Source organism: Balaenoptera physalus (assembly GCF_965194825.1).
Source record: "Balaenoptera physalus genome assembly, chromosome: 11".
NCBI classification, from domain to species: Eukaryota; Metazoa; Chordata; class Mammalia; order Artiodactyla; family Balaenopteridae; genus Balaenoptera; species Balaenoptera physalus.
The window spans coordinates 101,893,085-101,911,370 of record NC_138896.1 but is presented as its reverse complement, the minus strand read 5'-3'; the positions used below and the strand labels follow the sequence as shown (position 1 = coordinate 101,911,370).

General features: G+C 41.8%; 1 protein-coding gene across 20 annotated transcripts in view; it reads right to left on the bottom strand.

Moving 5' to 3' along the window:
* GRM7 (glutamate metabotropic receptor 7) overlaps nt 1-18,286 on the bottom strand; it is a 1,143,247-nt gene that overhangs the window by 46,993 nt on the left and 1,077,968 nt on the right. For 10 of the 20 annotated variants that reach the window (XR_014250531.1, XR_014250532.1, XR_014250533.1 and 7 more), the window contains one exon: nt 566-5,455. Coding sequence is in view for 9 of the 20 variants with exons in the window: in XM_082412139.1 (XP_082268265.1) it covers nt 5,209-5,455 (247 nt within the window). In the remaining 11 variants the exon portion in view is untranslated. Of the gene's footprint in view, nt 1-565; nt 5,480-18,286 lie in introns of those variants that run through there. The other 10 variants (XR_014250539.1, XM_082412139.1, XM_082412141.1 and 7 more) reach the window with 2 other exon arrangements.

Genomic DNA, 18,286 nt, shown 5'->3' with positions numbered 1-18,286 from the left:
CTCATCCATTTTCTAGCAGTTGGGGGGTTTAATTGAACAGCACAAGTTTTTATTTATATATTTTCTTTACAATATATGCAAAATGGTAATTAAAAAACAGCACCAGAATACAAACATATATTTAAAAAATCTTATTTTTGATTTTTTATTTTAGGTGTAAATGGTCATTCTTTTAAAATGTGCTTCATTGCAATATGCTCATTGTCTTAAGCTAGTCTTTTGCACAGTGTGTGTCCAGCCTCTCTCTCAGGGTCAGTTTATCAGTCATATGGCCCCATATGCAAAAAGGCGGTGTATCCCACGCTGTCCACCTGCCTGCCATCTCTAATTGCTAGGCAGTTCCAGAGTAAATTATCTGTAACTGGTCAGGGTACTTGAGCAGTTTCTCTGCACTGCCTGGGGGCATTGGCTCAGAAAATGGATGGTAGTTTAGAACCCGGTAGCTTAGGGCTGCTCATCCTCTGTGCACTGCAATCCTTTACAAGGAAAGCATCTGACCAGAGGATAATTCACAGAGCATCTTCTGGTTCTGACTAGTCCAGGTGAGGAAGGGAGCAGTCCTTACCCACCATCCCAATAAAGCTGTGCTGCCTCGGTTAATATCATTCATCCAACTGGAAGAAGGTCTTGGTGGCCACGGATAAGCCAAGAACCAAGTCTTCCTGTTGATCTGGCATCTTCAAGTTTGCCTTGAACATACATCTGCCAAGTCAACAATAGAAAGTTGGGGGAAACATGCCAAATTCAGGACACAGCTGCGAGAACCAGAGCTTGAGGTGCCCTTCTTCTGAGAGAAGGAATGTGGAGAAGGCATCATGGTGGCCAGATCTAAAGCTATCCACCTTAGGTCAGGCACTTGTGATCCTCTAGCAGCAGAAATATTGTTTGTATACATAAAAATACAGTAAGTAGCTGAGCTACACCCTTAGGCCCCCTGCTGTTTTTCAGTCTGAGTGTAGAAACCAACAAGCATTGGCCCAACTCTGACTATCCAATATGGTAGCAGTACACAGATACATTAAAATTTTTAAGAAGATTTACTTTATGTTGAATCCGTGCAGAAAGAAGTTTTTCTTTCAGACAATGGAATTTGAACTGAAGAGGCAACCTAAGAGGAAAACTGAACTGCTTGGGGAAAATTCAAGCAGTGCAGGGGCAGTTTTAATTTCTGCCCATATTAAGCCAACAAGCAAATACGTCTTTACGTGGACATGTAGTTGCTGTGTGCCGTTGGATGAGCAGAAGCGAGCACGCACCAGATGGCAAACTGCAGTGATGGAGCAGAGCTGCTAAGAATGAAAACACTGACGACTGAAATACACTGAGACTAAGTGTTAGAGAAACAGTAAGGGACATTTCTGTTCCATTATTAACTTCGTAGCTCATTCTATAAATTCAGCATTCTCCCAGATGTACTCCCTCAGAGAACAGTGGACAGAATTTCCCCTTTGGAAAGACATATTCCTTTTTAAGTACATGGTCTGTGCTTGTATTTGTTTCTTTTTAACCAGACAGTTTAATTTCAGCCAATAATTTATTTGTCTCTGTTACCAAAGTGCAGAAATTTGACATACTTTGAGCTATATTTGGTATTAAATAGGATAGAATAATAATGTTCTCTCTCATCAAAACAGTCATGTCTATTTTCATTAATTGAATTTTCACTACTGTCCTTTTTATACATTCATTTTTGCATTACTAAGGACTGGTTTTCCAAATATAATTGCTATCTATGATATCACTATTTCCATATTAGTGGCTCCTTAGGGATCGTTTAAAATAGCTATAGGTTTTCATTTTTGTCTCACCTCAAATATTTCATTCCATTAAGTTGACTTTGTTCCAGATCAGCATCATTGCTAAAACCTTGGGAGGTGTTTCAAATATGGGCTCAGACTGAGCGTCCGAGAGTGAAATCCTTGCTCTTAAGATCTCTGGCTGTGCTCTCCAATGGAATAGTCACAGCCATGGATGGCTATTTATATTTATTTAAAATGAACTAAAAGTTTCAAGTGTATCTCATCAGTTAAGTAGCCATGGTTCAAGTTCTGAACTGCCACATGTGACTCGCAGTTTCTATACTGGACAGCACAAACAGAGAACATTTCCATCGTTGCAGAAAATTCTACTGGACAGATTTTGTGCAGAGAAGGTCTTTTGATTCCTCTTAGGGACCTTTGGGAGCTGGGTCATCAGAAACCCCAATGTTTGGAGGTACATGAATCTCCTCCTATAATTCAGCAAATATCTGGGCAAATTATTGATGATTAGTTTTAGGGAGTGTCTACACAAAACCAAAATAACTAAAATAATTTTTAAAAATCTTTCGGATTGGCTATAAGACAAAGGCTCTTTTTGGTTTCATTTTTTCCCCCTGAACTATTTATTCTTTGTTCTGTGTAGACACCAACACATCAACAGTGACAAAACCCAACAAAACTTTTTCAAGAGAAAGGCAGCAAATGAATTCCAAATGGAATAATTGTGGTGACTGGCACAGGTCATAAGATACTTGGATTTTTGAGTTAGTAAGATGAGGCCTCTACCTGGGCAGCCTTCTTTGAGCTCAGGTTACTCCTGTCTTTGCAGACAACACAGCAAGCAGGAATGCATTTCACAGCACATTTAACCAAAGAGTCCACCGCCACACATCATTATATTCTGTATATGCAAGCTGTATTACCAAATGAAGAAGCCAAAAGAGTAATTTCTGCATTAAGATTATGACATGTCACCGATGTTCTGAGAAACAGAGCAGCAAAGAGCAACAAGCATGGGTTTGGGAGTCAGACCTGGGTTTCAGACCAAGCTGTGCCGCTAACTAGTGTGGGACTTCGGTAATATCCCTTGATCTCCCTACGCCTAGGATTCTTCAGTAAAAGGAAAATAATGATCACCAGTCTACAGAGTTACCATGAGGAGTAAGAGATCTTCCACCCAAAGCATTCTGTTTACTGCCTATTTCAAAGGGTAGCTGATGGGTTTTTGTTATTGTTGGTGTCAGTGTTAGTATTAGCATTTTAACAGCCAGTATCGTACCCCAAATAGCCTCCACAAGGATAGAACCTCATCGTGAAAGGTTAACAACAGTTAAAATGTTGTTTAAAAAGCTAGTTATTTCTAAGTAGCACAGTGTTAGATTAATTATCCAACTTCAAAACTTCTAATTTGGTCATTAATTGTCAATACATGTAGACTTTTGACCATATTTTCTGCTTATTGATTTTGGACATATCTTGTTAAGTGTGTGTGTGTGTGTGTGTGTGTGTGTGTGTACAAATATAAATGTAAAACTGCTATTGGAACATCTTCAGGGTGAGGGTTTTATGAAAAATCTGGCAAGGGGTCCTAGAATAAAATGCTACAAAAGTATAACTGTGCAGGTATATTTATCAATACAGGATACATATAAATAGATGCATAAGTATGTTCATGGAAATATTTTTATTGGCCAGTTCCATCTACCTTGTGGTGTTTGGTATGCCTTTCACGTCACCATCATGTCTATGTAACCAGTCACACTGAAATGTGGGCTTTTTCACCTTTACAGAAATGGAAGAACATTAACATGTAATTGACATACTGCTTTTTTAGATGGATGAGATTTGATGACGCACTTGTGACATAGATATTATCATCTCCATTTTATCCAAGAGAATGCTGAACTTTAGAAAACCTCAGTAATTCTCAAAGCCACACCGCTGGTAAGTGGAGTGGCTTGGATTTGAACCCAGGTCTGTCTCAACCCGAAGCCTCTTCCTACGCCACACTGAATATCACAGCAATTCTCTATCTATTCCCTTTCCTTGGAATTGACCATTTTTTTCTGACGACACAAGAACAGAGCCTGTACATCCATTGTTTCTCCCTCCTCTCACCCGTCCCAGGATCTCTCCTATTGAAACGTCAACGTGAAGCCCATGATGTTGTTAATGGGCCTCTGTTTCCTTGTCCACAGACTCTCAAGCATTCACTGTAGTCATTCAGCCAACTATTTAGAAATGGATTGGGCCAAGATCATGGATTGCTGTACAATAGTTTTCAGGGTTAAACTCAGTTGTCTCCTGGTTTTTAAAGATCTCAGTTGTAGAGCATAAAGAATTACGTCAGAGTATTTAGAACAGGAACTACCTTCTGCTTGGCAATAAACCTTTGGCTACAACAAAATCAGCTCATAACTGAACAATAAGTCTTGAATGACTTAATGGCCAACCTGAAACCTCCTCTACTTTAAAACAGGAAGTATCGTGAACACGCTAAACTGCCTCATTCTATATGGAACTAGTCAAAATGTCCTGGAAAACAAATCCTAGGAGTGATATGTTTAATCTGAAATGCTCTCTTACCACCACAGTATTAGTAAAATTAACAACTGGGGATTTTAAGAATTTAACTCTGGTTAAATGGTCTTTCTTTCCTTTTCTTTTCTTTTTTTCTTTTTTAACAAACTAGTGTCTGTATGTCCGTCGTCTTTGTGGTCATTTGCCAGGATGACTAAAGGCTACCCAGGCGTTGCAGATCGGCCGTGTAGGTATCAAATCTGGCATTTCATCCTTAATCCCACCTCTACTATTTGTCTTTCATGGGATGAAACTCCTCTGGAGTTATCTGGTAGATGTTTTCCCCACGTGGGGATGCCATTAGCATGGTAGTGTCTGGGCCTGTATACTTGGATGAATGTTTGCCAGCTTTATTCAATAATATGTGATGTGTTTTTTGTTTCTACAAGGCTTGGTTAGTAAAGAATCATAACTTTCTCCACATTCACGTTCCAGTGCAAGGAAGTTATGCTTCCAAAATTCTTAAATATTCCAATTTCTTTCCTATTGCTGCAGTTCAATGGGATGTCGAAGGTTCCCTAGCAGGAAGCTGATCCCCCTAAGAGGAAGGGAACAAGGAAGGTGGCTCAACAGCTGTGTTTATGTCAGTTGGAGGGTTTGGGACCAAAGGATAGGAAGCCAGGGAAGGGGGAGATTTCACACTTCTGAAGCAGAGCCTCTGAAAGCTGCTCTCCAACAGGGAGCACAAAGCAAACGGTGGCAAGAATGAGCGCACTCTTAAGAGCAAACGTTAGCATTCGCCAAGGCAACCCAGCCCGTAAGACAAGCACGGTCACAGTCGCTCTCCAAAGAAAGGCAAGCACGCACCACGTTTGCCAGAGCTTCCTGACGCAGGCTGGGCAGATGGAAGGAAAGGAAAGATACTTACTGCTTGGGTCTACGTTTTCACAGAGTTCTGTCTTGGCCTCCCCGTTGGGTCTGTCACTGGGCTTGTGTGACAGCCGCGATGACATGGTGGCTGCTGTGACTACGGCCTTGAAGCTTCGCTTGCGTTTCTGGACATTGAGCTCGGGGTGGAAAATGATGATGTACACTTTCGGCATGTATAGCATCCCCAGCGCCACTGATGCACTTAGGTTCATGGAGATTGTAAGCGTGGTAGTTTGTATGTAGAGCTAGGAGACACAACACACAAGACACTATTACAAATAAAATGACCGCAGAGGGAGGCTGAACACTTAACAACGATGTCGAGCATGGCTGTGTCTGGGAGAGAAAGCATAGCAATCCCCGGGGAGACAGAATGGCTCTGCACATTTCTTGGAGAGTTTATACATACATACATATATATATATATATATATTTTTTTTTTTTCATTGATTGAAAATCATTGGGGGAATCCATATGCAGGCCTGTCCTGGAGAAGCAGGCCTGTCCTGGAGAAGCATCCTTCATTCAAGTTCAGGGTCGACCTTGAATCAGACTTGAAGTGCCTTTATTCAGAATGGCAGCTGGATAGGAAACCATGAAGATCATATTTGCAACCTTGAGTAAGAGGTAGTTGTTTTTTTACCCCTCATACATTCACAAAACAATTAACATTACATGATCTCTTGCTACATAGATAACTCTGGGACCTTATTTGAAAAGTCATTATGTCAATATTTGTATCTTTCTGCATGTTTTTAAGAAAGGGTTCACCTTCGCCATACCCACATAGTAGTGAGTTGAATTTCCCTGGAAAGTAAGCCCTTCTTGCTTCATGCTGATTTACAAAACACCAATGGCAAGGGCCAAGATGTAGTGGTGTTGGCTTGTCCAGTCTCCATACATTGACAGTTGCTAAAAGGCTACAAAGCCTCATTCTGACACGTGTTATGTGTAGTTCGGATGGTGCCCCCATAGCTGTCCTTGTATCCTTTTGCTTCCTTGAGAAATCAGTAGAGCAACCTATTCACTTACTGTTCAGTGTGTTAAATCATTGTCTTGCCTACATTGGAGAAGTTGAAGGTTGAAGGGGGTGGGGAATGGTAAGATCAGTAAGGGGAAAGCTACAGACAACTTGCCTTGGTCCAGTTGCATTATGAAGTGCCCTGGCATGATCCACAGCCCATCATGCATTTAGATATGTTTGTGTTTTGCATGACTTCTCAAGCCTAGATTCAATGTGAGGTGATGGATGTGTGCATTAACTTGATTGTGGTCATCATTTCACAACTGTACACATTGTCTACATTGTACACCTGAGAAAATAATGTCGTATAACCTAAATATATGCAATTTGTAGTCATCGATCATACCTGAATAAAGCTGAAAATAAATGAATAAACAAACAGGTAAATAGGTAAATGAATAAATACATTTCAAGTACATTAAAAAAAAAAAAGAAAGCCCACGTGACTAGCTCCCATGGCCTTTTACATCAGTGGAAAACCTAGCCTCCTTACAATATATTTGATCATGGTTTTCCACAACTATGTCTGCCCTCGTATCTGAGGATAAAATCCCCATCCTTTATAGATTCTGCAAGGTCCCACGTGGTCTTCCCCTTGCCTAATTTTTCCGACTAATTGCCCACCACTCTCCCTCACCTCTCTCCCTAGGACACCATCCATGTGGCACTCCTTCAGGTCTTGAAGATGCTGGGTTCATTCAACCACAGACCTTTCTACATGCATGCATGTGATTTTTCTTTATTCTTGTCTCCTTCTGTATGGAATGTTCCTCCTCTGCTTCTTAGAACATCCATCCCAGTCTGCCCTACCCCACAGCCTCAAGTCTCAGCCAGCTTCTTTACCTACAGGCACTCAAGACACTTGGTTTTTTTCTTTTGTTTTTTGGGGTTTTTTTGATTATGGCTCTCCGTTTGTAATCACCTACCCACTACCCTGATTGTTTGACTGCCCAACTCCCCAGCTAAGCCACAAGTTCCACAAAGGCAGGAATGTTGTGTATGTAGTGTGTCATTGTGTCTGCAGTGCTGGCAAAGAGTAGGCACTTAATGATCATACAATGGATGAGCTCATGTGTTCATATAACGGGCACGTTTTTCCTACTGATGACTCTATGGTCAAACAGCCTTTCTCTAAATATGCAAGAATTGCCATCAGACCTATTAGCTGCCTGGCCATTTCTGATGTTATTTCTTCAATCTGAGGCTCTGGAGAAGAAATTAAAAGAGACTTTGCCATCTCATCTGGAAGGAATACTGTTATCCAGCAAACATTAATTTGAATGTGCACGTCTCTGAACGCTTTAAGGGAGCTGCCAGCCGCTAACTGTATAATACATAGTAAATGTAAAATATAAAGACAAAACAATATTGAATTAATGATCCTTTTTTTTTTTAACATCTTTATTGGAGTATAATTGCTTTACAATGGTGTGTTAGTTTCTGCTTTGTAACAAAGTGAATCAGCTATACATATACATATATCCCCATACCCCCTCCCTCTTGCGTCTCCCTCCCACCCTCCCTCTCCCACCTCTCTAGGTGGTCACAAAGCACCGAGCTGATCTCCCTGTGCTATGTGGCTGCTTTGGTTGTGAATTAGACCATGTTTTAAAGTTCATCTTTTTCTGTGAGAGTACCTTTAGACCTTCAACTCCATTCTGCCCTGCTGCCTACCCTATCCAAGAAAGTCTTACCATAGAACAGAGCTTTATGAAACTAGGCAATGTCACTTCCTTCCTTCATGGTCATTGCCGTCATCCTACTAATGAGGGCTTTGCAAACCATGAATTAGCCAGTCCAAGAAAGAAAGGGCTATAAAGTAACCCATGGGATCTTAAGCTTTGTTTCTCGTTCTCCACTCAAAAGCAAATTTTGCAGTTGAAGAAATCATCCATAGCTTGTTTGTGTTGAGTTTATGATTTATATGTAACTGTAACTTATATATGCTTAGGTCCATATGCAGATGTTTGTGCCTGTATGTGTATACATACATGCTTTTTCTCAACAAAGCCTACTTAGCAATTTAAGACTTCAAAAGCGATGCTGTTTATTTTATGGAGTGTTTAATTTCGTTATTTTCAGGCTACAGTCCGTCAAGACTTTGATACTTGTTTTGAAATTTTTATAATTTCTGGTGACACTTCCGAAATCTATGAAAACCAAAAGGAATGTCATTGACCAAATTCCTGTGCCCCCAAATCCTCTATACATTGCAGAGTGGTTAAGAACAAGGAACCTAGAGCTAGTCTGAGTTCAATTCCCATTTACTTGTTTCGTGACCTTGGACGAATTACTTCACCTCTCTCTGCCTTAGCTTCCATATCTGTAAATGGGGATAACATTAGTCCCTACCTCATGATGTTATCTTGGTGACTGAATGAGTTACTATTTGTAAAGTGCTTAGGACAGGACCTAGCATGTAGTAAGTACTATGAAAGTATTTGTAAATAAGTTATATGGGTAGAAAAGATAGGAAGGCAACAGTCTGCAGAGAACCCAGAGGTATTGATTCACAGGGGTACAACCCCACTCAGCCCCAGGAAGGGAGCTAAGTCGCTCTCTTTTTTGGCCTTTGGTGGGACGCTCACCTTTTGACTCGGAGTTTTCATCCCAGCAGCCCCTTTAGTACAATTTTTTTAGCAAATTGCAACATATTGATTTTTAGTCTGAAGGCCATTCCTGTTTCACCCAGCGCTTATTGTAAAATGAACATTGTGTATTGTAAAATTACCCTGTGTGATTTGGGGTATTGTATACCATTTTACTTTATCCTCCTTATAATTTCTTCAGAGACGGGAAGGTGTTGGTGAGCATTATTGATCCCTTTTATCAGGGCACAGGGGTTCTGGCACGCACAGCTGAGACCAGGCGTCTCCCTAGGACTGACCTCATCCCGTCTGGCTGTGAGGCTCATCCCCAGTGGAGAGAAGTCCCCCCGACCACAGTCAGTCCTCGGTGGCTCAGGCTTGCGGGGAGGATGCTGACTGCCTTGCGACGTCCACATGTTTGGATACTTAAGCCTTAATTGTATCATCAGGTTAAATACATTTCCAGAATCCAGTTTCTATTCCTTGGTTGAATGTGGCTTTTCTACCAACCACCATGTGTAATCCAGCTTATATAACTAAGGAACGTCTAGGCAAGGGATTCAGAGTCAAGCCGGCGAAGTGTTTCTTATTTTTTTTAATTTTTTAATTTTTTAAATTATTATTATTTATTTTTTTAATTTTTGGCTGTGTTGGATCTTTGTTGCTGCGTGTGGGCTTTCTCTGGTTGTGGTGCGCGGGCTTCTCATTGCAGTGGCTTCTCTTGTTGAGCACGGGCTCTAGGCGCGCGGGCTTCAGTAGTTGTGACACACGGGCTCAGTAGTTGTGGCTCGTGGGCTCTAGAGCTCAGGCTCAGTAGTTGTGGTGCACAGGCTTAGTTGCTCCGCGGCATGTGGGATCTTGCCGGACCAGGGGTCGAACCCGTGTCCCCTTCACTGGCAGGCAGATTCTTAACCACTGCGCCACCAGGGAAGTCCCCGGAGAAGTATTCTGCACGATACTCTAGAACAGCAGTTTTCTTAAAATCTGATGCACGGAATCCTTGGCTGTAACCATTCTGTGTCTCAGTTTCCTTATTTGTAAAAGGAAGATAATAATAGTTCAGTTTTCAAATGGTGGCTTTGGAGAGCTGATTCATTAATATATGAAAAGTGCTGAGACTTCCCTGGTGGCGCAGTGGTTAAGAATCCACCTGCCAATGCAGGGGACACGGGTTGGAGCCCTAATCCGGGAGGATCCCACCTGCTGCAGAGCAACTAAGCCTGTGCTCCACAACTACTGAGCCTGTGCTCTAGAGCCCGCGAGCCACAGCTACTGAGCCCTCATGCCATAACTACTGAAGTCCAGGCTCCTAGAGCCCATGCTCCGCAACAAGAGAAGCCACCGCAATGAGAAACCCGCGCACTGCAACGAAGAGGAGCCCCCGCTCGCCGCAACTAGAGAAAGCCCGCGTGCAGCAACGAAGACCCAACGCAGCCAAAAATAACTAAATAAAATAAATAAATGAATTTATTTTTTTAAAAAAGTGCTTAGCAAAATGCCTGCGAAACAAGTACCCATGAAATGTGAGCTGCTAATATTTATACTCTGCCTAATATTTCTATTAGGATGCTGGGGTATATATCTCCAGATAAGTCTTCCTTAGTAACTGCTGCCATATATTTTAAACTTTTAATATAGGTCTTATTTATTAACTACAAAGTAGTTTCTAAAAATCCAGGCCTATTCACGTCTTGTCTGATTGACATGTACCAGCAAGTATACTGTTAAAGACACAGCTTTGTGCTTAATGCAGCGGCAGGCAAAGCCCAGCTGAATCTGCCCTGCGCATTTTCTCACCTTGGCCTAAAAGTTCATTGTCAGATAAATGTGAGTGCATATCATGAGATGCCGTTGTTGCTTGAGAAATCGGTATAGTATTTAGGGTTACTTGAGTTCTCCTTCTGTAACTTTTGATTGCTAAGATACTGAGAAAGCTGAAAACTCTGTAGTGCTCTTGAGCGAACTTTGAAGCTTGCCATCTCTTCTGTGTAAGTTTCAGAATCAGTTTAACTGAAGACTATTTTGATAGATTCCAGGGCAAGCTGTTAATGACCACATGCTGTAAATTCACTGTGACCTGTATTTACCAGATAGGCTATATGAGAGAGACCTTACTTTTCCACTGTTGGTGCATTCATCCACCTATCAGGTTGCCATTTTCAGTGAGATACAGTCATCTATCAGTATCCATGAGGGATTGGTTCCAGGACCCCCTGAAGATACCAAAACCTATGGATGCTCAAGTCCCTTATATAAAATGATGTAGTATTTGCATATAACCTATGCACATCTTCATATACTTTAAATCATCTCTAGATTAATTATAATACCTAATGCAGTGTAAATTCTATGTAAATAGTTGTAAATACCATGTAAATGTTGTGTAAATAGTTGCCAGCATGCTGAAAATTCAAGTTTGGCTTTTTGGAACTTTCTGGAAAATTTTTCTTCCGAATATTTTTCATCCTCAGTTGGTTGAATCCATGGTTGTGGAACCCGTGGATATAGAGGGCTCACTGTACTACCAAGTGGCCTCACAGACCATTGTGATGGTGATAGGGCATTCTCCCTGCCATCAGGGAGCCACATTGTAGCGGCAGGAGGAACACAATCTAGAATCAAGTACTGCGTAATGTAGTAACTGCACATCGCATCCTTTTTCTCACAGTGTCTACTGGCCCCTGCTTTCTTCTCCCCTTGGCATGTCCTTTGCTCACCTGTTCTGCCTCTGGTAGCCTGTTTGCATTTGATGTTCAGTCCAAAGATTCCTTCTACATAAAGCATCCCCACGTCCCCAGTCAGGACGATTGCCCTGTTGGCCCCTTTGATGAGGTACAGCTCCAAGTAGCACTTAACCTGGTCTGAAGAATACAGTCAGTTGTGCTGTAATGCATGCTTTAAAATGCAAATTCATCCTGATGAGGTCGATACATTAGGGAACGATTTGAGTATGACACGAAGTTCATGTTTACAAATGTGTGATTTCTTCCGCGAGAAACACCAGGTGAGCACAGCAAACTGCACCCGGCCAAACCCAGCCTTGTGGGATACACGAAACGCACACACGCCCCGCCCTCAAGCATCTGCCCAAGTCCCCCTCCACAGTTTCACGATAGATCACAAGCAGCAACACTTCTGCCACTTGCTTCCAGGTGCAAACTTTAGGTCCTTTTTTAAATAAAGGTAAAGTGACATATGTATTACAATATTTACGCATTTCTTAGCCGTTGAACAGGTGTAAAAACGATGCCACCATTTTTATTAGATTCCTATCTTTTTGAATGTCACTGATGATATTTTTGCGTGTTACATCCTTAACCCAATTTTTCCCATAAGTCTAGTTCTTTCTATTGCACAATTTTGCTTAGCATGGTGAGTTTTAGGAACATACGTGTCACATTATCGCAGAACTGACTGGATAATAGATCCGATGTCTGCCACAAAGTGTGCACTTATTAAATTCTGCTTGCACAGAAAGTTCTACACTTGAAGCACGTATTAGATGTGAGAAGTAGCCTTGGCATTCACAGTTGCTTTAAGAAAAGCTATTATTTGTAGTCTGTAAGTTATCATCATCATCATTATTATTATTTTGCTATTATTTGTGTGCCTCTGTTTCCTCATTTCTAGAGTGGAGATTATAACGACAGACATCTTGTAAGGTTGCTGGGATCAAATTGGACCATAGTAAAATACACAGGAGGGTGCCCAGCATGTAGAAACCACTCAACCCAGGGTGTTATCATCACTGATTGATCTATTGGCTGTAACATAAAATGCCTTATTCACTCTGCTGTTCTTTTTCCTATAATTTTAATACATTTTGAAATGGTCATCTTTCTTATGGAATCCACCGAATAACAAACCTACTTTAGGGAAAGACATCTCGCTAAGTTTGCTTTCTGTTTTGTTTGAAAGTATACTCAAACCCCTGTTTTATCTGTCATTGACTGTTCTATGAGAAATAACCTATTATGTGCATTCCCAAGTGACCATTGACAACTGGGACAAGAAAGCTTTAGCGGAGTCTTTTGGTAAGATGGGAGAAGTTTCGTAATTCTCATGACATCCCAAAGTCTGTACAATAAAAATGAAAAATGTATCTGATACAGATACATTTAGAGTAAAGAGGAAGGGTACATCATTATCTGACAGATGTTTGAAACATTCATATGTCTAAGTTGAAATGGAAGCTCCTGGCAGGTAAGACCAGTGTTTTTGATCCTTACCACCTGCACCCCTTGCTTCCTAATTAGAGTCACCATATTTTTGAGAAATAATAATGATACATGGCTGGAAATGAGGCAGGGTGTTTGCAATGGGACTTCTTCAATCATCCGGAGGGTCAACATACTGAAGGCTTTTGCTTAGTTATGAAATAATGCATGATGGTGAAAGGATTCGGTGTAATAATGAGGAAAAATACTGTTTTTGAGGGGGGGGAAGATACTTGGATCTTCTAGAAGGATGGTATTGGAAAAACAAGGTGTTTCTTGTTAGAAGTGGTTTCAAACTTGATCTTGGATTGTTGGTTGGTAACGTTGCGCAAGCTACTTCACTTCTGGCAAGCGACAGAGTCAAAATTCAAACCCTAGGAATTTGTTACCAGAGTGTCTGATATAAAACCCTTCTCATTCTACCCCTACCACAGAGACCTTCTCACCGTTTTGAAAATTAAAAGATAGCACAGTGCCCGGTGGCATGCTCAGAAAATGTCAGTCTTTATTAGAGTAGATGGCCCCATTTCTGTAGAGAGTTTTCCTGCTATTCTACTTAAAACCTGTTTTCTCTGAATAGGTAATATATAGATAGATGATAGACAGTATACATAAAGAAATACACACCAAATATTACGGGACACACTCTGTGGACAGGCTTCTGGCATGGAATTATAAATAATGAAGGCAACTAGACAATTACTGGACAAGACCTAGTGTGACTGTGTTTCATTTTTCTCATTTAGTATCTCCAGGCAGACGTGATGTTAAGTCTACACACAATTACATTATTTATTTGGAGGGACATAAGACACGCACTCCAGGTGAATGCAAATCAGTTTCTGGAGCGTGAGAGAGGTGATTATGTCATGCTTGAAATCACCTACATCTCGGTTCTTTGCTCTCCTGACCAGAAACCTGATGCTGTGTCTATTCCCACATCATCACCAGAGAGATGCTGTTATTCCAACTGACCACATCCTTGGGAAGTTCAGGGTTCTGCTCCCCACGCCATCCTAACGAGCTGCGTGCCATCCTAATCGCTCATTCTTCCAGGCAGTCACTTCTGATTTTTCTGGGCACGTACTAGCCCTGTGATCCCTCAATTTTTAAGATTTTTTCCTCTTCCAACTACAAGGTAGGAGTTTTACACTTTTATATAGCCAATGCTGGCACTATTTGTTCTACTGTATTATCTAAAAGGTTATTTACCATTCCTCCTGGTTCAAGAGCCCCACAGAAGTCAGGCCCCTGTCTTGTAGTGATTTAGCGTACAAAGGCAAAGCATTTTCCCCACTGTCAGCCTCGAGAGGCACACTCCTGCCAGATTCCATTGGCTCCCCTGGAATCCTTGGCCATGTTCTTCAAGACCGAACCTAACAGCATTTTGTAGGAGGCAATGTCAGATTCTGTCTTACAATGTGAAAATACTGGCTTGTACCTCACTGGGGAATACATTAGGCAATAAATGATGATGATCTGTATTACTTTGCAAGTAAACCAGGGCATTAAAAAGAAAAGTCTGAACTTAACGTATTCCATTTCTAAAGTTGTCATTTGAAATATTCCACTTATAGAAATGCAAAGCTGTCTAATCTTGCCAACTTTTAAGGTCACCTTTATAGTTCCTGTGAATAGAAAAGACAGGAATCAAATGAAAATACTGATGTCAAATTAATGGCTAAAAGAAAGAGACAGTCTTGGCATTTCTTGGGAATAGTCAATGTGTTTCAAGTAGGACTTGTAAAGTGTTCATTGAAACTGGACCCAAGAGTGTCATTGACACGAAGACAATGTCAGATTCTTATAAAAAGAAAGTATGTTCTTAATCTCAGTTTTCAAAGTCATTGATGATGACTTTCTGATGAATTTTGACAGGTTTTGATCATGGCGGTTAGTTTTGTGAGTCTTCCTCTGTTCCTTTTGGACTGTATCTTTCCCATCTTGCCTCTGAGCTATGGTAGCTCCCTTCCTGCCCTTCAAATTCTTCCTTTCCTCTTGCATTAGCTCACATGTATCGCCTTTGCTTCCCTGCTTTTCCGTGGCCACCGGTGCAGCACTGTGGGTGTGGATGGAGACAGGTCCCCAACTGCTGTCCTGACTCTGTAGTATGCTGTGGTACCCACTCAGCCAATGGTGTCTCTGGCCGATGGGCACAGCAGCCAACATCAGGGACCTAGGAGCTGAATTGCCCACCCAGGGGTAACTTGTGCTCTGAACTCCTCAGCAACAATCTCAGTTATGTAATGGTTTAAACCCAGAAGGAGAAAATAATTGCAATCAGACTGCCCAGAAAATTGTAGATAAACAGTTGCTCAGCCTGCGCCCCTAATTGGAATGGTGAGGGCTCTGAGATGGGGCAGAGAAATAACAGTCACCCTTCTAAGAGAAATAGAACAAGAGGAGTGAACCTGGCCGAGGACTAGTGGCTAAGTAGTACACGGTTTTGATCTTAGCTTCACAAGATCCATTTTCCTTTCCTTTTGTTTCCAAGGTGCTGGATCATGGATCTCAAAAGTAGTGTTTCCTACCCACTTACTCCCGAGGGCCTGCAGTCTGGCCTCTGTCACTACCTCCTCTGTATCTGCCCTCTAAACCTTCCCAGACTTCCTGCCAGACCTGAGAGGTTTTTTTCCAGGTTTCATTCCACTTTAAAACTCAATGCTGAGGACAATAGTGTAGGGGGTTCCAGCTGTCCTGATGCTTTAACTCAACTTCCCATCACACTCTGAATGAAGAGAAAATCCTTAACCTGGCCTCAGGAACTCTGCAGGGTCCCCCTTCCGCCTTCCCTCACCTTCTCTAACTCCTTCAAATATGCAGTACTCTGTCCAGCCTCAAGACTTTTGCACATGCTGTTCCCTCTGCCTTAAATGCTGTTCCTACTCATCTTTTCCTGGCTACCTCCTACCTGCCTTTCAGGTCTCTGTCTCACTTCCCCGAGGAGGGCTTCTCTGACCCTCACATATAAACTATGCCCTTCCTCTCTTGCTTGCTCGTAGAACATACTATTTCCCTTCATTACATCAATCACAAGTTGTGATTATTCACTTGCATGTTTATTTAATAATTATCCCCTCAATAGAATATTCTCATGAGAGCACAGACCGTATATTTTGACCTACTATACATAACTCCTGGAACATAAAAGTACTCAGTTCATAACAGTTGAACAAATGAATGAGTACAATCTAGGAAATATATGTTGTGCAGCCAAGAGCCATCAAACATACGACAAATGTACTGGCATTGGAGTCCAGAGTTCTGGGTCTGGAGGTAGGATATGCCACTTACTAGCTACTGTGGGATCTTAAGTAGCTCATTTAGCCTTTCCAAGCCTGGATATTGACACACCATGAGGTGACTAATGGCGTCTACCTCCCAGAGATGTGGCAGAGGAGATGGCTTGTTAGTGGTCCTACTTCTTAAACTCTGAACCCATGGTCAAAGTGCTGCCCTGCTACAATATATGTGTATGTAGCATCGGATAATGTAACCATGTCCAGAGGCTCTTGGGCTTTGAAGAACCATCGTTTCTTCCCATTTTTCCAGATACTTTTTCCTCTAGCAATTTCATTGGCTTCCTTTTTTCCCCGGTCCTTTAACTGGGGCACTCCTCTGGCCCAGTCAAGGCATTCAGAACTAATAAACAGAGGAGGTAAAACACAGAGATAAATTATCCCCTATAATAGGAACAGAACCAGAATATTTTGTGGAAGTCAGGGAAGGAGAGAGCACTCAGAAGTGAGCAAATCAAGGCAGGGACCATGTTTAATTTATCTTGGCATCCTTGTGCCTGGCACAGGGAACAAGTTGAATGTATATTTGATGAATGAGATGGTCTTCACTCACTTGACAAACCCAAGCCTAATCTCCATGTCACAGTTCATCAGGTCCCGGCAGCCACACTGACCTCTTTCATTTCCCTGAATATGCCCTGCTCTCTTCTGCCACAGGGCCTTTGCATATGCTTTCCCCTTTCCCTGGAATGTTCCCCCACTCCATCTACCTCATTGTTTTCATTCTTCAGCTCTCTACTCAAGCATCACTTCCTCAGCCAAGACTAGGTCTTACCATCCTGTTATAAGCTCACAAAGCAATCTTAATAATTCACATTTAAACATTTGTGTGTATGTGTGAGATTAGCATCTATCTTCCACACCAGGAAGCGTCTGCTTAGCTCACTGTAGTGTCCTCAATGCCTAGCACTGTGGGTGGCAAAATCAAGGAGCTTCATTGATATTGTTAAGGAAGGAAGTTTTGGGGACACAAAGATAAGAGGTTACATTAAGAGGTTACATTTGCGGTCTTTGGCTTTGTCTCTGGGTTATCCCAGAGAACAGAGTCAGAAGGGTACCCAACAGGAAGGAGAAAAAGTGTGATGTTCCCGTGGATTCCCTGTAAGGGGTACTTCCCACTTGGCCCAAGTCGGGAATGGACTCTGCTGTCCTGGGAGCTGCCACCTACATCTCTTTAACCCCCTATCATGTGTTCACTAGACAATAAAGCATAATTATCAAGAGTGACTCCTCTGGAGCCTGAAGCAACATTGAAAATCAACAACCCTGCCCCTTGTGGAAGGATGGGAGCTTTTCTTTCAAAAAGCTTGGGCTAACACTCAGGTTAGCACCCAATTGTCTCCTCACAATAGAAAATGAAATGGTTGCCATGACAGCTCGATGAAGAGTTCAGGCATTGAGTTTGTTTGTTTGTTTGTTCTTGACAAAAAGCTGCTGACTTTGACTTAACTGGTAATGTATATGCATTTGTTTTTTTCAATTCTGATCCCTCCTGGAGTTTTTCTGAATCATCAATTAATATCACTTAAAAAAATCCACCTTTAGAAAGTGGGATGGCTCAGACTAGGATAATAGCAATCAAGAGGGCTGAAGGGGACAAATGAGAGAGATACTGGGAGGAAAAAAATGAAAGGACATGTGGATGGACTGTATGGGAAGAAGTAAGAGTAAGAGAGAAACCAAGGGATCACTTTTTAACATTCTGCCTCCTTTTATGCAAACCCTAGGACAGTATCATCCTAAATCACATCAACACTGTACCAACCCCAGAGTAGGTTTGAGCTCCCCTAAAAACAATAAAACGTGTCTGCCCCTCCCCAAGCAAGGGTGGACTGGCTAAAAATATTTGCAAGGGATTTGAATCGATACCAGCACATTTGGATCCTAGGCCCTCTTCCGGAGTGCAAGGCTCCAGAAACCTATACCAGCTTCATCTCCTCCAACCCCA